Genomic DNA, 22,386 nt, shown 5'->3' on the forward strand with positions numbered 1-22,386 from the left:
CCTTGAATCTGTGATCCTTGCCTTAGCCTCCCCAGTAACTGGGATTACAGGCATACGCTACCATGCCCAGAACTTTGGTGTCTAATATGGAGTCTGTAACATTGCATAGATGGTGTAAATATTTATTAAGTGAATTAATGAATTCTTTTAATAATGCCAATAATTCTTTCAATAATTGCACAACTAATACTAAGCCCAAATAAAACAGTACAGGTACAATGAAGTTAAATAATTTTCTCACTTTTAAACATTAGAATTTGTAAATTTTCCACTAGTAGGAAACTGTTCATATAAGTTATGATATATCAAAATGATGGAATAATATGCAGTTATAAAAATAATAAGAGTGCTTTTTATATTTTTACAGAATGATCTCCAAGGAATGTCAAATGAGGTCTAGAAGTATGAATCAAATGTTACTAACTGAAAATTAAGAAAAAAATTATTCATTTGCTAATGCAAACATGCATAGCCTAAATTTAGAAGGATATACAAAAACTGGGTAACTGAGAGTGACATGAGAGAAAATTTTGTTCCTCTATAACCATTTGTAGCTTTCATATTTTGAACCATCTGCACCAGATACATATTCAAAAATAAAATAAAACAATAACTTGCCTAAAAGTCAGAAACCTCATAAGTGACAGGAAGTGATTTTTAAATCCAGGACTGCCTGATTCTAAAGCCTGTTTTTTTTTTTCCATTAACTCAAAATAATTCACTGAGAAATATGGTAGAAGCAGCCCATTTCACTTTTCTAGTGGGTTGAATTTATGAAAGTGACCTCAAATGTGTAACATGCCAAGAGATTCAGGCTTTTAGCAAGTATTTCAGTTGAGTGATTGCTGATAATGTCAATAATAAAGGGAACCAGTATTTATATCTTTCTTTGTCTCCTGAAATGATTTCTCTTTTTTCCACAGCTGCTGGCTAAAAACATCAGATAGCAATGGTTTTATAACAAGTTCATTTTTATGGTCATTCATCATGCCTATAACTGTTATTCTCATCAGTAATATTGTTATATTTATTATAATCACAGTCAAAGTGTTGTGGCAGAATAACCAGAATCTGACAAGGTAGGATTCCAAATGGATGGGAAGCTGCTGGGCCAGACTTTAAAGTAGCACTGAAAATATACATTGTTCTTGGAAGGGTTTTCAAACTCTAAGACAAAGCCAGGAATGTGTGGCATTTTAGAGAGATTTTTCTATAAACTTTGACTCAGAAAGTGGACCTTATCTTTTAACATCAGTACTACAGGTTTGGTGTACTGTGTTTACATAATGCACTTTTGTATTAAAGTAGCCCAAATAAAATCTAAATCTAAATTTAAAAAATATCCTTTAACTCAGGATATTCAAAATATAAAATTTGAATAATTAAAGAAACAAGACAATTGAGAAGATATTCTGTAAAATGCATTTGCATTTTAGAAACCCAAATCTATAGACTATATTTACATTTATTGCTTGGGATATACAATAGCTTTACACTTTTAAAAAACAGTTGCAAATATATATACATTTGGTGATTTCACTTAAATTTGGATTTTTCTCTTGAAAAAGGTTAGACTATCTGTCTAACTGAGCCTGGGTTCTCTACAGATGGGACATGTGTTCTTTCTCTTATTTATCAATTCCCAAACTGCTTTTCTACTCAATATATATAGCAAGAATATAATATAATAAATAAAATATAATATGACATATTACAATGCAATACAATATAATATATGTGGCCCCATAAGAATTCTCATTATTATCCTTAATATTAAAAACTTGTAGTTTGAGACAAAGAACAGAAACTATCAAACATATACATCGTGTCCCCAACCCCATAGCACAAAATGGTCAAAACTAATTGATCAGTGCTAGTGAGGCTATGAGTTTGTATTTAATTCTACAAGTATGCTTACTAAAAAAAATTTGTGAACTTATGTAAACTCACAAATGGGTCTACTTGGTATGAATAGATGAAAACCATCATTATTTAAAATATAATATTGAATATGTGCCTAACATATCTAAGACCTTCTTATATGGATAATAATTAACATTAAGGCAAAATGTCACTAAAAAACAATAAAACATATGTTTTAATAGTAGTAATGCAATACAACTTTGATGAAATCTGCTTAGACTAATTGCAAATCAGAATATATCTTCTTTATACAAAACAATATCATTTTTGGCCACAGACACCAACAAAATTCATAATTCTAAATTTTGACTGAAAGCCTATGGCCCTTAAATAAACCTAGCTTGAAGGAAAAGTATATATAAGTTAATTGTGTAAAAATTCTCTTCTAGGGCCGGGGATTTAGCTCAGTGGTGCTGCTTCTTCCTTGCATGCACAAGATCCTGAGTTCCATCCCCAGTACAAAAAAAAAAAAGCAAAAAAACCAAAACTCTTCTGTGTAGTATATTAGTTAGCTACATAACAAATCACCCAAAACTTAAGGTCTTAGATGACAAATATTTTTTAATTGTTATGAATTTGAGTGTTGGATAGGTAGCTGTTCCATCATGGCTGGCTCAAATGCTGACAAATTAGGATGACTGGTAGTACTTAGTATTCTTGAATGGCAGTTGAGAAAGCCTGTCTCTGCTCCAAATTACCTCTCATTTTCTATTAGGCCTGCCTAGATCTTTTAAAAGTGGTTTCAGGATTTTGAAGGGCAGTAAGAAAAGGCAAACTTTCATGAGCAAACCATTTCAAATCTCTGTGTGTGCCATTTCTTAATGTTTTACTGGCCAAAGTCAAGTGACAAAAATGAAATGTCAGATGTACAGGCTTCCCATTAGAGGGAAGAAGATCACTCCAGTTGAAATAACCTCTCTTTCCTATATCAACCTAAGGCATAGGCAGTTCACAGATACCATCAAATAGGCATTCCACACTGATTTATCTTGTTGTATTATCTATGCAGTAAAAATTATATTCTAATGAAAAATTTAATTCCTAGTAAACCTACAGTAATATTTAAGGGACTGTGTTTGCCTGAGCTTATTAATAGGTAGTAAGGTATTTTTAAATAAGGCTTGAATCAGATTGTCTTCAGAGGGACATAAGGTCTAGTATCATTGCTTTTCTACCTGGGGCATAGTACTATTAAATAAGCAGTGTATATAAGTAGCTAAATATGCATGGCAAATAGGGATAATAATGACATTCATTAATAAAAACTAATAAATCATATCATCTTTCTTGTTTTATCTCACTTAGCACAAAGAAGAATTCAACCCTAAAGAAAATTTTTAGTACATTATCCATTGCAGTCATTTTTGGAATTACCTGGATTCTGGCATACTTTATGCTGATTAGTAATGATGAAATCAGACATGTCTTCAGCTATATATTCTGCCTTTTAAACACTACTCAGGTATGGTGTGAAACAGTTTGAAAGTAGCAAACCACACAGCAGTGGAAAAACTTTGAACCAAAGTTTGCTTATTTTAACCCCCCCCGGATGATCATTGTTTAGTTACCTTAAAAAGATTCTAATTTCAATACACTTTTTGGGAAGAGGAAGGAAAGTTCTTTATGACTATATCTTTTCCTGGGCTGGAGGTTAGAGAATATAATTGCAGTAGGCAATTTCAGTAGAACCTCTTCTCTGAGCAGAAGATACCTGACCGGAAAGTAGCTATCTTGGGAAATATCTCCTTTCCTTTTCTCCCATATAACAGGTTCATGGAAACTTCTAATTACATTTGGTATGGATAAAGTTTAATCTTTGCTAGAGATTGGATCCCAATCTAGGGTATTGGCTGAATTTCTTCTTTAGGTTATTTTAAATTTATTAATATTTCTTTATGGCCTCGCCTTCAAGCTATATTGGTGAACAAACTATTCTTGAAAAAAATGTGTATTCTGAAGTTGGATATAGGATCCTAAAAATGTCATTAAAGTTAGTAATTGGCAGCATTGCCCATATTTTCCATCTTCCCAATATTTTTTATCTGATTGGTTCAATTGCTGAGTGAGGAGTGCTAAAATCTCCACCTCTGATTGTGAATTTATTTATTTTCTTGTTTCTGTCATTTTTTGCTTCATGTTATTTTGCGTAAAAAGAATGAACAGCTACATAGCCAGCATTCAAACTCATAGTTATAACTGTTATATTTTCTGAATAATTGGACACTTTCATCATTTAGTTTAAAAGCTTATTTCCCATAGTACTTTCTGTCATGAATATACTTTACCTGTCCAGACTTCTTATGCAAATTGATTGCATAATATATATTTTTTATCCATCTATTTTCAACCTCTGTATCTTTAAAGTATCAGTAAGCATGTAGTTCTTACCTTTTTATCCATTCTGACAATTTTTATCTTTTAATAGGGGAAGTTTGTCTAATGTATTCATGGGTTAATCTGAGTTAATTTGTGCCTACCATTTTACAATTTTTGTGTGTGTGTGGTGTGTCATTTTTTTTATTGCTAAGACATTATACCTGACATATACAATTTAAAAGAGGAAAGGATTATTTTGGCTCACAGTTTCAGTGGATTTAATCCATGGCCAGGTAGAACCAAGGTAGAAATGACAGGGCAGAATTGGAGAGTGGAGGAAAACTGTTCACCACATGGTAACTGGGAAGTGGTCACGACAGTTACCACGGAGAAGGGAGGAACCAAGGACAGGAATACATCCATCCAAGTTGTGGCCTCATGATCAGCCCCTTCTAACTAGGTCCCACCTCTAAATGTGAGACACCGGGGAAACATTTTAGCTCTAAACCAAAACTTCTGCCCCTGGCCCCCAAAAGCTCATGTCCATCTCATTAAGCATTAATCCATCACTAAGAGTTGCCTAAATCTTGACAGTTCCAGCATTGCTGAGAAGTCTAAAACAAAATATCCTGAGACTCAAGGAAAAATCTTAGCTCTAAGTAGCTGTAAAAATAAAAAAGAAAGTTAAACACATCAAACATACAATGGTACAGGGTAAAGACTCTCAAGAGAGGAACAGGATACAAAGAAATCAGACCAAAGCAAGAAAGCAAGCTTGCAAGCATTAAATCATGTAGCTGAATGGCCAGTACCCTTGGCAGGTCGTAGGGAGATGTGAGCTCCAAAGGATTTGGGTAGTCCCACCCCTATACTCTTATTGGTTGTAGCCCATATGACCTTTATCTTTACCCAACTCTGCTCATTGCCTGGAAGGTTTTCTTAGCAGAAATTCCATGTTCCTGGCATCCTCAACTTCTTGAAGTCTCTGTTACACCTTTGGCTTCACTCACAGCTTTACACACTTTCTCATGAACTCCTACTACAACCTTGTCACGTATCTTTTTCTGACCTTCTTGGTCTTCTGAAATCTGGGTAGAAGCCTGTGACCCCATAAAACTTTCACTTTGAATACCTGAAAAACCAGCACCACCATGTGTGTGATATTGAGGTTGGTCACCTGGAGTGAGTAGTAGCTAGGCCCCTTTGCACCATGTCTGCATTGGCCTCTGAATGCCTGGAAGGCTGAACTCAAAAATAAACTTCTTTTGACAGCTCTGAATGAGCTCTCTTCTCAAATGCAAGTACACTTTTGCACCATTGAGGCCTGCCATGAGTGACAGTCTTGCTAATTTCTAAAATGCCCTCAGCTCAATTTTTATGTTCCTGTACAAAGTACTTGGCTTCCTTTAAATGCTTATGTATTTCAGCAACCATGGATTCTTTTCCTCAACTTTGCAGGTATATCCTTTCTGGAGAAACTGCAAACTTCTCAAATCCTGCAGCTCTGTAATTTGCTGCTGATCCTCACTGTAGATCCTGCTAAAATCAGCCAGCAGCATCCATGCCATGGCTTGAACACTGGCCTGCCTCAAAATTTCCTCCGTCAGATTAATTAGTCTGTTGCCTTTAATTTCAGTCTCCTGCAAATTCTCAGGACCTGGACAAAACATAGACAAAATTTCTGCCAGATCACAACACACATGGCCATTAGTCCAACTGCCAATGGAATCCTGGTTCCCAAACTGTCTTAGCTACTTTCTTGTTGCTGGGACACAATACCCAAAAAACACAACTTAAGGAGGAAAAGTTTACTTTGACTTGAAGTTTAAAGGTTTCAGTTCACAGTTAGCAGGCTCTACGGTGGGGAAGCATGGCAGAGAAACATAGCAGAGGAGAAACAATTTATGGCTGTCAGTGGGAAATGGGGGGGAATAAAGGAGAGAGGAAGAAAGGAGGGAGGGAGAAAGAAGATATACTCTTATAGGCCATGTCCCCAGTGACCTCCTCCTCTGAACAGGATTCACCTCCCAGTGTCACATTTAGCTATAAACTCATCAGTGGACTATCTGCTGGTGAGTATCACACTCCTGTGTTTGAATAACTTTCCAAAAGCCCCATCTATGAGTGCATGAGGCTTTTAGGGAATATCTACATACAACATAAATAATACCTCCTGAATCCAGCTTTTACTGATATATTACCTGATACCCACAACTTAAAGGAGAGGGTTATTTTGGCTCAGTTTCAGTAGATTTAGTCCATGGTCAGTTACCACCAAGGCAAATATGGCATGATAGAAAGACATAGCAGAGGAAAAACTGCATGGTGGACAGGAAGTAGAGAGAGAACAAAGAAGCCTGGGGTGAGGATACATCCTTCCAAGTCATGCCCCCAGTGACCTGTCCTTTTTTTTTTTTGGTTTCTTGAGACAGGGTCTCACTATGTAGTTGAGACTGACCTGGAACTCACTATGTAGCCCAGGCTGGTCTCGAACTTACAGTGATCTTCCTGCCTCAGCCTCCCCAGTGCTGGGATTACAGGGATGCGCCACCACGCCCAGCATCCCAGTGACCTGTCCTTTCCATCTTCAAACGCGAGACTTTAGGGAGACATTTTAGACTGATCTAATGTATATATTGATATGTTAATTTGTGTCTACCATTTGACTATTTTTTCCCTGATACCATGCTATTTTTTATTCCTCTATTCCTTTTTTTGCCTACATTTTAGTAAATTTAATATTATTAGAATCATTTTAATTTGTATTTCAAAAATTAACTATACCTTCTTTCCATTTCGGAGGGATAAGTTTAAGGATATATTCTACATTTTTAACTTTTTATTGTTGAGTTAGAATTAATATATTTCCACTCCCAGTGAAATCTAAGAATGTCAAAACAATGTAAATTTCTACTTTGTCATGTATCACATCTACTTATATAACAAAGCAGTATTGTTTTTCTTTAACCATACATATTGTAAGAAAAGTAAGAGAAATGTGTTAATATTCAATCCAGCATTCTTTTCTGTGCTTCCTTCTATTCTAAAGATCTGAATTTCCATCTGATATTATATCCTTTCAGTGCAAGAAAAAATTCCTTTAGAAAGTCTTTCAGTATTTGGCTTCTGGTAACAAATTGTTTTCTTTGATTTAAAAAAAAAAAGTGCATTTTGCTCTCATTCTGGAAGGTTATTTTCATTGGATATAAAATTCTGATCTGAGATGACAGGTTTTTTTTTGTTTTAGTTTTTGAGTTGCCCAGACTGGATTTGAACTTTTTTTTTTTTTTTTTTTTTTTTTTTTTTTTTTTTGGTATGTACCAGGGATTGAACTCAGGACTTTGTGCTTGTGAGGCAGGCAGCGGCACCACTGAGCTAAATCCCCTCATTTAGCACAATGAAGAAGTGATTTCACACACTGGCTTCATTTCTTTCTTTTTTTTTGGTTCTGAGGATTGCACTCAGGACCCTGAGCTTGTGAGGCAGGTGGCAGAACCACTGAGCTAAATCCTTGGCCCATTTCTAATAACATATCCTATTATCCATATTATTGTTCTATTGTATACGAAGTGTTTTTACTTCTAGTTGCTTTAGGATTTTCTTTTTAGCTTTGATGTTCAATAATACTTAAGTATTAATTTCTTTGTATTTATTGTTCGCTTTGTTAATGAGCTTCTAAAAGCTGTTAGTTTTAGTTTTATATCAAAGTTGAGAAATTTTCCACCATTTTTAAAAAATAATTTTTCTATCCATTTGTTTTCTTTTCTTTCTGGAAATTCAATTGTATTTACATTAGATTACTTTAGGGTTGGGGATTTAGCTCAGTGATTTCGTCGCCTGCCTTATAGGTACAAGGTCCTGAGTTCAATCTCTAATACAAAAAATAAATAAATAAATAAAAAACCCAAAACAAAAAATATTAATTATTTTATATTTGTTCCAATGCTTCCCAGACTTTGCTCATTTTCCTCATTGTTTTTTGTGGTTCACTAGATTGATAATTATAGTAATATATCTTCAAGATCACTGACTTTTTCTACAGTTACCTACAGTGTCCTGTTAAGATTATTCAGTGATTTTTATTTCAAATATTATAATTTTTTAGGTCAAGAATTTTTATCTGGGCCAGGCATTTAGCTCAATGGTGCCATGCCCACCTGGCAAGTGCAAGGTCCTGAGTTCCATTCCTAGTAAAAACAACAAAAAACAATTTTGATTTTTCTTTAGTTAAAACATTTTAGATTCTGCTGAGATTCTCTGAACTACTTACTCATGTTCATCAGCCTTTACATCCTTAAGCATATTATAATAGAACTTTTAAATTCTTGTCTGCTAAATGAAATATCTGGGTAATTTCAGTCACTCTCTCTTAATTGCCTTTTTTTCCCTGGCATGGAGACTGTTTTCCTGTTTCTTCATGTTTCTAGTAAGTTTGTTTCCTGGACATGAATAATACACTTCAACAAGTCTGCATACTGTTATATCCCTATAAAGAGTAGGTTTGGTAGGCAATTAACTTAATGGAACTATACTGAAAACTGTGCTTTTTCTTAGCTAGACAGGCACAATTTTTGTCTAGTCCCTTTTTCTTTAGCTGGGTTTCATAGAGCCTAGCCTATACATGTATAGTTCAGGGATCAATAACAGATTTACATAGAGATTAGAGCTCCCTCTCACTGTCTTCTCACTTCTTAGGTAGTATTTAGTATTTTCTGAGTTCTATGGTTGTCCTAAATCCTGTCCTCTAGTTTTCAACCTGCTAAGACCATATACTTTAACCCCAGGTTTAGTCATCCTGAGTGGAGCTGAACAAAGTGTAACTTTAAACTAAAAGGCATAGGAATCCTACTGTCAATTTTTTCTTCCAAGCATAAATGCACCCTTCACTTTTAGACTATTTTTTTTAAAAATCATACTTCACTCTCTTCAAGTAGTTTTTCAAAATAATGCATCCAGAGTTTATAGTTCTTATTTGCAAGAGGGGTGATTAGAGAGCTAACAGTGGAACTGCACAAAGTTGTTTTGTGGCATAATTTTACATATGACTGAAGATGCTTTTATTCTTTGACTCATGCTCAAAGACATTTAATCACAAATCTTTAAATAACATAACCTTCATACTTTGCTTTCTTAATTGAAAAGGTTTTACATATTTTTTTTCTTTTGAATTATTCTATAAAACTGAACATTTAGAACATTCTATGGTCATCTTCTGATATTTATCATGATAAAAACTGATAAAATGGGAGATTAAAAATAAAAGTAAGTTTGCTTGACTCAGAGAACTGTTTAAGTATTGATTTGTGCACTATTTCAATGCTAAATCTTAAATGGCAAATTCTTAAAACAAGGATGCTTTACTGAAAGACATATGGAAATCTGAATTTCTCTGTGCTCCTACTCTGTGCCTTCTCCCACAGCAAACATTGCGCTTTACTGCAGTGAAAAATACTAAAAGACTTTACTTCTGTGGTATGGATTCTTATCATTTCTGAGCTGACAAAATTCATTATACTTATGTATAAGAGATACCCTGTACTTAAAGTGCTTACACTTCATCAGGATCATCTTTATGAAGAAATATAATCATTATACCACCTGTATGTGGAAAAGAAAGGAGTTCATTTCTGCAAGTTTACTCCTTATGCGCCAAGCTGCCAATTCTAAAGGCAAGGGAATAATTCCTAAAATTTGCATGCTTATCATGTTTTTGAAAATTTCACATATCCATATTTATTAGTATTAACTACTAACAATATTTTTACATGTCACATATACATTTTTAAAGTGAATGATATTTTTAAATCTCAAATTATTTATCTTTAAGTATTCATCAGACTCAGAAGCATATAAACTTTTATTCTTATTTCTCTACTAATTTTTCCTGTTTGGTTGCTCTCTTCATATAACTTATTTTATATTATTATGTTCCCAGAATTTATAATTTTATATATTTATGTTGTATTATACCCTTCATCAATATAACAAGTCACTCACTCCCACTTTACTCTGAAATCTGATTTTCAACAAATTAATGTAGTAACTTCTAGTTTGATTTCACCTAGTTACACTAGTTTTAAGTTTTCTCATCACTTTTCACTTATCTCTTAGATCCCACATATTTTGATTTATCTATTTTGATCATTTCATATAGTTTTGCATTTTACTTTTTTTCATTTTACTAAAAACAACTTTTAGCTGCTTAAATATTAGCTGTCAAAACTAATGTTTGTGGGCCAGGGATTTAGCTCAGTGGTTCCGCCACCTGTCTTGCAGAGCAAGGACCTAAGTTCGATCCCTGGTACCAAAAAAAACCCCCAAAACTAATGTTTGCTCTTATTCTTTTACTTTTTCACATGTATCTATCATTGCCTAGTTTTATATATTTTGCTATATAAATCAGCTTTATGTAATATGGTATTTAAATTATATTTTCTTTTGCATAACTAATTAAATAGAAATTTTGTTTTATTTTAAATTATATTAATTATAATCATTGTTAAATAAATATTACTATTTAGATACAATTTTCAGAGTGAAACAATATGTGTTGATTTCCAAACCTCACTTTTCAATATTATAAATTTAACACAGTAAATTAAAATTGCTTCTTGACTCACATTTTTGGCAAAATTAAAATTTATCGTGCAATTTTTAAATTACACTGTCCACAATTTTAAGAAATATTTATAATACTTGGATTGTTCAATAATTATGTTAACTGCATTTTAAAATACTTTACTATGGATCAATTCCTTATGTATACCTGGTCTTCAAAGAAAAAGAACAGAAATAAAATGAACAGAAGAGTTTACATTTTTTGCTGTTCTGCAGTACATCAAATTTCTAGTTATGGGACTAACATGCCAGGAAATCTGGAATCATGGCACGTTAGAACTAGAAGAACTAATATTTCCATGGTTAATCTGCCCCTTGCAGTACTTTAAGATCATAAGAGATTAGGAAAGAGCAAAGGTTCAGTTCCAGCAAGCAGGAAGCAGGAACATGATCCCAGGTCTTCTCGATCTATTGCTGCCTGTAGCACTTTATGTGGCAACTGTAAATTCAAGTTGGGTAACTGCTGCATATGATAAGAAGAATGGAGAGCAGGGTGAAATAAAATCTCTTCCTTTATTCTATACCTTACTACTTAACTAACATTAAATTTTTATTGTATGTGCAGGGTCTGCAACTTTTTTTACTCTACACTATTAGAACAAAAATCTTCCAGAGTGAAGCTTCCAAAGTGTTCAAGTCACTGTTCTCATCTGTTGGAAAAGTGAAGTCTCGACTTTGTTGGACCTCACTAAGGCTGCGTTTAAGAATGTATAATATGCTTAAATCCTTTCCAGTCCTACACGAACACTTTAGGCTCCTGGAGCCATCTGCAACGACTGAGGAAATGTGACACTTACTTAAAGTGCCAAAAGAAACTCAAGCATCAGACAGTAAAACTATTTCCTGTTGTAGTCTTTTTATCCGTTATATAAATTTGCTGTTTCGAACCTTGTTTCCTAGTCCTCCTAGAAAGTCTTTCTATATGTCATAGACACTTGCTCTTGCTTATTGCTGAGACACAATATCTGACACTCACAAATTAAAGGAGGAAAAGTTTATTTTGGATCCTGGTTACAGTCTATGGTTGACTGGCTTTCAAAGCAGAAAAGGGCATGGCAGAGGTGCATAGGGGAAAACTGTTCACATCGTGACAGTCAGTAAGCAGAGAGAAGGAAGAAAATTATGGATACACCTTCGAATTCACATTCCATGACCCACCTCTTCAACCCAGACCCCATTTCCTAACAGCAAGTCAGCTAGTGCCCCAAGACCCAACCACTTTTCAAACTAATCTTTGAGAACATGAGAGGTTTAGGGTTTGATTTAACAACACAATATTTTTCTCATAATTATGAATTCAATAAAGCTCATTTTTATTATTATCCAGAATAGTGGATTTGGTAGTTTTTATACTATTCAGTAGATTCTTAACTTGCATTAGGTAAAGATTTCCATACAGCAATCAAGATGGTCATTACTCCTGATTTCATTAATTCTGTGTGACACACTTTGACCAAAACGTAGAATTTATAACAAATTCTTTTACAATTTACTAGAAAGGCCAAGAGCAGGAAAACTGATTTTCTAGAACAAAATGATTCCTGATGAAGTATAGGGAGTTGCTTGCATATATCATACTTGTGATCTCTGAATATTTTTTAAAGTTATACATCCTTACACTTTTATTTCAAATGCATAATTTTGTATTGATTTAACCTCTGCAGATAAATATTTTTTTGTTAAAACAAAACATGTTCTCTGATCAGAGAAATTGGATCTGTAAGAAATGGACCATGGAAATTATTAATGGGTTGCTCAATTTTCTTACAATTCTTTTCATATCTTCACTTTTATTGAAGGACACAGACTCAAATGTGAAAAGTTAGTACAATAATCCCTTACAGCTTTTAGAAGATCTAACTGCTCATGAAATTTCAAACATTTGAATTATGAATGGCTTCCTAAATATGAAATGACTCATTTGAAGTGGGGAGCACCCCTGCTGAACTTAAGACTTAAAATATTTGAATTGCTGCTTTCTGCTTTGTCATAAACAGCTGTTATGAGTGCACTGAGCTAATGTGCTATTGATTGTTATACGACCTTAGCATATCCTTATCCTACTCCCTAAAGAACATGAACGTTGGTAGACATAAAAAGTGTGACTGAAAAATGCTATTAATTTTAAAATTTTTAAAGATTACAGTAAATGACACAATGTCATTAATTTACCTTGCTTCAAATGCTTATCTCATTGTACTTGACACTTCTGGAGGCAATTCTGGAAGTCTTATTTTGTAGTGTCTTTAGTTGCACTGTCATGGATACCTCAACGTCCTAAAGCAATTCAAATCATTTAACTTTTATTTTGACTTTGTGGAAGAGCCAAAAGTTTCACAGTACCAGATCCAGTATACAAGATGAAGAGTACTTTTGAGTCTGCCTTTCATTTGGATGACATTTGGCAGCAGCATTCACCATATTTTTCTATCATACCTCTTAAAGACACATAAGGGAGGACTTCTAAAACTGCTTCAGAAAGTGGCAAGAATGGTGGGATAAGTGTGTTGAAAGTGTGTGGGGGTGTGTGTGTGTGCACTTTCAGAGGGATTATCTGCAATGTGTCTTTTACTATAATAAATTTTTAAAATTTAAATATTCATCATATATTTCAATCACACCTTGTAGTTATAAATGACTGTTGGATGATTAGGCAAACCAACACAAGCATATTTAATCTGCAGTATAAATGAGACCTCATAGAAGAATGAAAAAACACAAAGGGAATAAAATAAAGAAGAAAAGGAGTTCTAAAAGGCCAATTCTTCATATTGTTATAAGGTTATACCTTCACAGGAACTACACACACAGAAAATTATAAGATGTGGTTGATCTAAAGTTTTGTTCAAATGAAAATATATCCTAAGAGCCACTTTAAATACAGAAAAAAAATCAAAAGAGCCATGTTTAACCTGAGGATGGGTGTATTGTTTCCCTTGGCAATTATAATTTTCTTTGCATTTATTTAGTATAATTGGAGTATAACAATTAGAATTCCATATAATGTTCCTAGTTGTACTACAAATATGCAGTTGTGGAGATTAATTCATGTTATGTTCTTCCCTACCTTGAAATCCTACCAGTAGGGAATAATTTCTTTTGTTGCAACATTTATTTTAAGTACTAGTCAGCAATCCTTTAGTTTAGTGATAGAAATCCAACTCCAATTAAGTTAAAGTTCAAAGGAAATTTACTGGTTCAATTAATGTGAAGTCCAAGGATCAAGTTGGTTTTATGCTGAGTGACTCTATATCCCTGTCTGCCTGGGTCAGTTCCAATTTGTGCCTTTTGTCCTAAGTTAAATACTACCAGCAGCCCCTTTTACTTTCAAGTGTCTGGATCTGGGGCCTGAAATATATGATAGTGCTAACTTTAAATGTAGTTACAACAAGGAATTCTAAGACTGTGAGGAATTTTTTTTCCTATTTCCTTGTGCTTCTGCTTGACGTTATTCTCAAATTCTTAAGTGGCTCAAAATTGGCTTTCCTGATCACATAGCCTTTCAATCTAAAAGGCAGAGAGACCTGTTTACTTTTAACACCCAAAGTCAGTTTTCATTAGAATGACTCCAATTCTAGTTATTATTCCAGCAGGTAAACAGAAAACAGTGTTTAAAATAGAGAGTATTTAAGGAGTAAGGTTGGTTCGTCATAGACAAAATGACAAATACTGCAGAAACCCAGAGATTATATAAAAGAGAAAGCTGGTACCTATCTTAGGCCAGAGATATAGTAAGAAGAATTTTCAGTCAGTGCCTGGACTAGAGGGAGAGAGAGAGAGAGAGGAGAGAGAGAGAGAGTGGGGGGGGCTTTCCTAATTGTTTGTGGCCCATGACTTTTTCTTTGTTTTTTTTTTTTCTCATTGAGTTTGTTGGTACATTTTAGGTATACAGTACAGCTACATTCATCATTGGGATCTTGTACCTTTACATGACAGGTCTTGGGTCTCATTTTCCCCCCATACCCCTGCCCTCTCTTCATCCCTCCTCCCTTCCCTATTTACAAAATCTTTATTTCCATTTTTTCATTTTCTCATATTTTTTTCTTTTCCCTTATTCCCTTTCCCCTACTCTTCCCACTTCCTCTACACCTTTAGCCCTTTTCTTCCTATTACACATTGTCAATTATACCATTAGGATATTATTTTCAATTATAGTTTTTCGCAGCAGAGAAGCTACTCAGTATTTACACATGTGACATTTATTTCACTTAAGAGTAGAAGCTCAATATGCATCCCTTTTCCCATGACTTTTTTAAGTGATATACAGTCTCCTAGCATGTCTCTCATTGGATGCAGCCAGCCAAAACTATTAGAGCCATGAGTCTGTGACACAAAGCACAACAGGAGCAGGGAGAAAAATGACCAGAGGACAAGCAGGCCCACAAAGGACATATTCTACCTGGGATATCTGCCCACACCATTGTGTTCAGAGAATATTGGTCTAGTCTAGGTCATGTACCTCCTCACTGTAAAGAAGAAAGATGGGATAAATTGATTGACAAGATATCATAGAGAATGGACAGTACACCAAGGAAGGGATTATGGCAGCAAAATGTTAAAGAGGTTCTACTATATCTGTTAAGATATAAGTATCTTCTGCGTAATGAACCACCTTAAGGCTTTATCAGTCAGTCATTTCTTTTATCTGAGAAAGACTAGAATGAGATCAGTAGGAGAATCAGAAATTATTTTGTGTGTGGTAGTCATGGAGTAAGAAGAGTGAATAGAGGAGTGGAAGGAAGACTTAAAGAAAAGTAAATTACAAATAAAGAAACTCAGGACACCTCATAACTGGTTTTCACAATATCGTATATGGTCAGCTTCACTTTCTATATTTTTCTGATTTGTCTTGTGTGATTTTTCTGATGTGTCTTGTGATAACAGTGCACCACTGCCCTTATGGCTTTGACAACGCATACAGTATTGCGGGGTGGGGGGCATCTGGACACTTGGAGCTCCTTTCCTGGATCTTAACTAATAATTCAGAGTTCAGTGATCAATTGTCAGAGCACAGATTGCTTTTTCTCTTACTTTTCCTATCTTGTCTCTTGTTTTCCTGTCACTAACAAAGAGAACTCATGCTCAAGCTCATTGTTGTCAGTTTGCCATTCATTGTCTCATTCTAAAACAGGTGGGCATTCTTTAGAAATTTTAAAAATCTGGTTAAAACAGCTAGAAAATCTGGATAAAAAGTACCAGCTGTGTAACACCAACCACCCTTCAGTTCATGATTTCTCAGGTGAGGTTCAAGACCCCTGGACAAAATCCTTAAACAAGTGGAGGTAGGAGAGGGGGAGTAATTACTAAAAGAAAACTGCTATACTTCAATTTTAAAATATATTCACATACAACTATATATAATGATTTTTACTCTCTGAAATAATTCACTCATGCATATATCTATCTATCTATACAGATAGATACAGAGATAGATATCTTTGTAAGCCGCTGATGTTTCTGAAAAATCTCATTTTTCAATGTTAGTCTTTAACAAAAACAAAGCATAATGATATTATCTAATCCTGATATTTCTTATGAAATATTTCCCTAAGAACTATAGCCCAATTTTTATCTGTATTTTTCTTCCAATGGAACTTTGGCACACGTGGAAGTATGGCCTTTGTAATTTGCTGAACTTTGATAAAAGTTGCTATGAAACCATGATGTAACTATCAAGACTTTCTAGACCTTGTCATAACAAAAAAGAAGATTGTTTTCCTGGTCCACTACTCACTAAGCAATAGCAGAATAGAAGCACTCTGGACTGGAAATTTTGGTCCCAACTACAAATTATGTGACTTGTGCTACCTCTCAGTGATTAAGAGCTTGAGGATCTATCTTTGTAAAGGAACATGCAGGACTAGGTAAACTCTAAACTTCTGATCAACTCTAAAATTTTGCAACTGGGAAAGTAGGCTAAAATTGTTTTAAAATTAATTTAAGATATGTCCCACATAAGTAATACATGAATATATTTTCCTTAAAAACAAACAAGACAAATTAAGTGTTCTAGGTAGACTTTGACTATTACTATGTAACCAGCTGAAGATCCTTTTCTCCCCAGAGTTAACTGGTCATGAGTTTTGTGTATATCCTTCCAGTTTTAACAATAGTGTACCCAAAATTATACACTCACAGAAACTGAGTCTTGTTTGCATAGTTTTATCATACATATTTGGTATAAGGATCTGTGTCTGTGGTTGCTAAGACCATCCGTTTGTTAGATAACTATTACTTACTATTATAAAGATAAGAAGAAAAATTGGCAAAGGAAAAAAATCACATGGGGATATAAATGAAGGAAACCAGAGAAGCTTCCAAGAGTTTCTTCCAGGACACAGTTAAGTCTTCCAGAAAAAAAAAAAAAAAAGAAACTAGGTGTGGATTTGTGAAATATAGTCTACAAGGAAAGCTCATTGTTTGCTTAATCTCTTTGGGCATTCAGTGCTTAGGATGCCCCTTCTTACTGTGGATAGATCCTAGGGCCTTCACACTGAGCTACACTCCCAGCACTTTTTAATTTTATTTTTATTTAGATACAGGGCATTGTAAGATTGTCCAACCTGGCTTTGAACTTAGAATCCTTCTATGTTAGCTTCACAGAGTGATGGAATTACAGAAATGTGCCACCAAACCCATTTTAGGATTTTAATTGGGACCTGAAACCTATAGGTTGGCATACACCAAAATTCCAGACTCCCAGAAAACAGGTACCAACATAAACCACATTTCTCTTCTAACAATGTATACTTAATGCACTATTCTATGACATAGAAAAAATGGTGCTGAGGTTACAGAAAAGTAAAAAGGACTGCACATAGATCATAGCACACAGAAGCAGCAACAGCAAATCCCAATATATCAAGCTTTTTTGGAGTTTAAAAGATATGCATTTAGGCCCAGGTACCTCCCCTGAATCTCTAGTCATGATTGACAGGGTGCTATACCATCTCAGGGGCTTTTAATACAACATGTATGTTCCCAAATTCACTCTAAACATAAATGTATTTATGAAGTATAGTACATATTTATGAAGCCTTTATAAGGTGGGATTAAGGTGAAGGTGACTAAAGGTCAGGCCAGGAGATGCAATACGCATGTGCTCTTTCCAAGAGGCTCAGAGATCTCCTGAGTTTTTATTATTTTATTTTTTATCTCTATTAGGACAAATGAAAGAGTAATGGGCATAGGGTGCTATTTAAAATTAAATGGATGGAAGGGGTATGACTTCTTCAGCTGTATTATTTCTAACTGTACTAGTATTAGACTTCAAGGATACAAAAATCTAACAAAAATTACTTTCACAGAGAAATTTCGTACACAGAGTTTGGACATAGAGCCCCATGGTAAAACAAAAACATTTTAGGATCTTAAAGATGAGCTGGTTCTAAGAATCATTTACTTAAAGGATCATAGTAAAAACATTCCTTTCTTCTCCATTTTCTCACCATGAGGTGCCAGCTCCCTTTGCACAAACAGATCTTTATGTTTAGCCAGTGGAGAGGAGGCTAATCTGAACACTAGCTTCTATTTGGTCCTCATAATTCCTCATTTGTTTGGAGTTCTCTTATTTAGTTGGGTGCTGTTACAACAGGGTTGATTCTCGAGGGACACAACTTCTCACTTGAAGTTCTTACCTGTGGAAGAACCGACATCCTTTCTTTGGTTCCCTAAGAGTTGATAAGATAATTGCAATTTTCAAGATGTTTTATACTAATTAGTAAATGAGAATGCCATTAAACACAGGTTTTATCTAGCCAGCTTACAAGGCTCAAAACTTTTATCCTGTCTTCAATCAAGTCTGACAAACCGTTATTTTCATTCATAAGATTTTTTTCATTTTTTATTTGTAGAATTCTAATCATACAGACTTTGAAAGAGAAAGAATAGATGGTAGGTAAATTAGTTGAATGCTTCTCTTGAAACTACAGTTTAACTCTGAATCTTTCTTCAGATGTTGATGAGAAAGGACAAGTAAACAATTACAGAGCCTTCTATCTCCCCTTGCCAAGGGTAGGTCAAAGGTATTTCCTTATGCTGATTCTCCTTTCCATCAATATTTCCAATATATTCCCACCTTTCTTATATTAGCATTAGGTGACTTACTTATTATTTATTTTGGTACCAGGGATTGAACTCAGATCTTGTGCTTGTGAGGCAGGCATGGTGCCACTGAGCCCCAAAAGACATATTTAGATTCAATAGTTTTTTCACTGTTCACTTAAAACCTGAGGTGTCTTAGTTTCTCATTGCTAAAACACAATACCTGACACCCCTTAATTAATATAGGAATGGCTTATTTGACTGGCCATAGAGGTTTTAGGCCACAGACAGAGGGCCTCCCCATAGCATGGATGAGTGTGTGCAGATCCAGGGGAGCAGCAGTGTGGTCCAGAGGAGTGTGGCTGCAGCCAGATACCAGCCAGGGATCCGCCCCAACCCCACAGGCAGGGGCAAAGCCACCCAGTAAGGCCTGGCCAGGAAAGAGCTGCAGAGGTGCAAAAGCTTCAGTCAGAAGCCAACCCCATAGCATCACTGGTTTGAACCCAGGAATTAGTGTACTGGTGAGCAGCAGAACAAAGTCCTCTTGGTAGTTTGGTAAAAACTGAAGACTATTGGGTGAGCAAAAGTTGTCTCACTAATGGCAGAACAGGCTGCATCTGAGGAAATGAGAAGAGACAGAAACACATCCCAAACCAGATTTCTAGATCACCTAAGGGAACCCAAAGGGAAATGAGATGGAACAATCTGATACTCAACCTCCTGGACTCCCTAAATTGGCAATAAAAGAGGATCTGGAAAAAAAGAAGTCAGAAATAATTTCTCAGATAAAAGCGGAGATTGTGCCCATAGTGCATGATATGATTAATAAGTCCAGAGTAGACAGAGGTTAAAAAAAAAATAGAGGAGCTGAGGAACATGATGGAATCCCAACAGAGGAAACAAATGGAATGCATAAAACAGATGCAAACAGATTTCCAGGAGATTAAAAACTCCACTGAAAGTTTACACAGCAGAATGAGCCACTGTGAAGATAGAATTTCAGATACAGAAGATAGGATTGCAATTAGTGAATATGAAAAGAAAAATATCTTAAAAATAGTAAGGGACCATGAGAAATCAATCCAACAGCTGCTAGATGATGCAAAAAAATAATAATATAACACTGACTAAAGCCAACGAAGAAACAGGAGAGAGTGCAGATGACCTAAAAAAACTGCTCACAGAAGTAATGGCAGAAAACTTCCCAAGTAGGGGAAAACAATGTGACATACAGACAACTGAGGCATAGGCATAAAATAATTAAGATTCCAGAAATCCAACAGAAGAATAAAATTCTACAAGCAGTCAGAGAAAAGAAACAAATCACACACAAAGGAAAGCCTAAAAGAATCACAGCAGACTTCTCAACACAAACAGTCAAGGCAAGAAAAGGTTGGAGTGATGTTTTTCAAGCCCCAAAGGAAAACAGTCTCAAACCCAGATTGATGTACCCTGCAAAACTATCTTTCAAAATTGATGGACAAAGAAGATACTTTCATGACAAACAGCACCTTAGGAACTTCATGAATAACAAACCAGTATTCCAAAAAATTTTAAATAATACCCCAGGAAACAACAATGAGGATAACAACCCCAGGAAGCCCAGCAGAACGAATCCATAAGGCATGACAAGAAATTAAATGCAAAGGGGGAGAATCCAGCAAAAAGAAGAAGTCATGACAAGGATAAGTCACCACACATCAGTTATAACCATTAATGTTAATGGTCTAAATTCACAAATCAAAAAAATACATTGGCAGAATGGGTCAACAAGCAAGATCCTACAATAGGTTAATAACAAGAAACACACTTAATTCAAAAAGAAACTGCAGATTAAAGTTAAAGAGTGGAAAACAATTACTGGAGATCAACAGCAAAAGAAACCACAAGAGTTTCATAAACACATGGAAAATGAACAACACACTCCTGAATAACCAATGGGTCACAGAGGAAATTAGAGAAGAAATCAAGACAGTTCCTACAATTAAATGACAACGACAATACAATATATCAGAATCTATGGGACACAATGAAACTGGTCTTATAAGGGAAATTCATAGCACAAATACCCCTATTAGGAAAACAGACCAAATACAATTAGACAACCTGATGCTGAACCTCAAGCTTCTAGAAAAAGATGAGCAGGACAAATCCAAAACACATAGAAGGGAGGAAATTATAAGGATCAGAGCAGAAATTAATGCAATGGAGACTAAAAGAATGATACAAAAAATAAACAAAGCCAAGAGTTGGTTCTTCAAAAGAATAAACAAAATTGACAAACACTTAGACAACCTTATCAAAAAAGGAAAGAAAGGGCCCAAATCCATGCAATTGGCAATGAAAAGGGTGAAATTATTACAGACCCAAAAGAAATCCAGATAATTATCAATACCTACTTTGAGAACCTATACTCCAATAAGATGGAAAATACAGAAATGGACAGACTCCTAGATTTGTATGAATTAACAAAGTTGAATGTAGATGAAAAAAATTCTAAACGAAACAATATCATCAATGAAATTGAAAATGTAATTAAAAACTTACCAACTAAGAAAAGCCCAGGCCCAGATGACTTCAGTGCTGAATTCTACAAGACATTTAGAGAGGAACTACTGCAACTATTGTTTAAATTCTTCAATTAAATTGAAAGGTAAGCAATATTCCTGAATTCATCCCTGGAAGCAAGCATCACCTTCATCTCCAAAGCAGAGAAAGACCCATCAAAAGGGAGATCTATAGGCAAATCTCACTAATGAACATAGATGCAAAAATCCTTAAGAAGATACTGGCAAATAGAATGTAGAAGATCATCAAAAATATCATACACCCTGACTAAGTGGGATTTATCCCAGGGATGCAGGGATGGTTCAACATATGCAAATGAATAAATATAATTCACTGTACTAATAGAGCCAAAGAAAAAAAACATGATCATCTCAATAGATGCAGAAAAAGCACTTGACAAAATCAAACCCAAAATCATAATAAAAATCCTACAGAAAAGTGGAATAGACAGTCTCTACCTCAATCTCATAAAATCCATCTATGAAAAACCAACAGCCAATATCTATCTACTAAGTGGTCAAAAACTGAAATCCTTCACACTAAAATCAGGAACAAGACAAGGATGTCCACTATCACCACTCTTATTTTATACAGTTTTGGAAACATTAGCCATAGCAATTAGACAAGAAAAAGAAATAAGAGGAATAAAGATAGGAAAGGAAGAAGTTAAACTGTCACTATTTGCTGTTGATACGATACTCTATATAGAAGACCCCAAGAACTCCACCAGAAGTCTTCTAGACTTAATAACCAAATTCAGAAAAGTAATTGGATACAAGGTTAACACACAAAAATCAAGTTTTTCTGTACATGAAAAACAGACTCACTGAGATAGACATGGGGCAATCAATTCTTTTCACAATAGCATCCAAAGAGTTGAAATACATAGGAATCAACCTAATGAAAGAAACCAAAGAC

At 34.8% G+C, this 22,386-nt stretch overlaps 1 protein-coding gene and 1 long non-coding RNA gene across 3 annotated transcripts in view; one reads left to right on the plus strand and one right to left on the minus strand.

Annotated features, from left to right (window-relative positions):
• Nucleotides 1–12,120, plus strand: part of Adgrg7 (adhesion G protein-coupled receptor G7) — a 59,595-nt gene extending 47,475 nt beyond the window's left edge. For both annotated transcript variants that reach the window (XM_010639656.2, XM_033768190.1), the window contains 3 exons: nucleotides 924–1,079; nucleotides 3,229–3,385; nucleotides 11,423–12,120. In XM_010639656.2, the coding sequence (XP_010637958.1) occupies nucleotides 924–1,079; nucleotides 3,229–3,385; nucleotides 11,423–11,647 (538 nt within the window). In that variant the 3' untranslated portion in view covers nucleotides 11,648–12,120. The remainder of the gene's footprint in view (nucleotides 1–923; nucleotides 1,080–3,228; nucleotides 3,386–11,422) is intronic.
• LOC117283234 overlaps nucleotides 1–22,386 on the minus strand; it is a 95,770-nt gene that overhangs the window by 67,698 nt on the left and 5,686 nt on the right. The window lies entirely within an intron of this gene.

This window comes from Fukomys damarensis, unplaced genomic scaffold (genome assembly GCF_012274545.1).
Source record: "Fukomys damarensis isolate Sample0158 unplaced genomic scaffold, DMR_v1.0_HiC HiC_scaffold_24, whole genome shotgun sequence".
Lineage (NCBI taxonomy): Eukaryota > Metazoa > Chordata > Mammalia > Rodentia > Bathyergidae > Fukomys > Fukomys damarensis.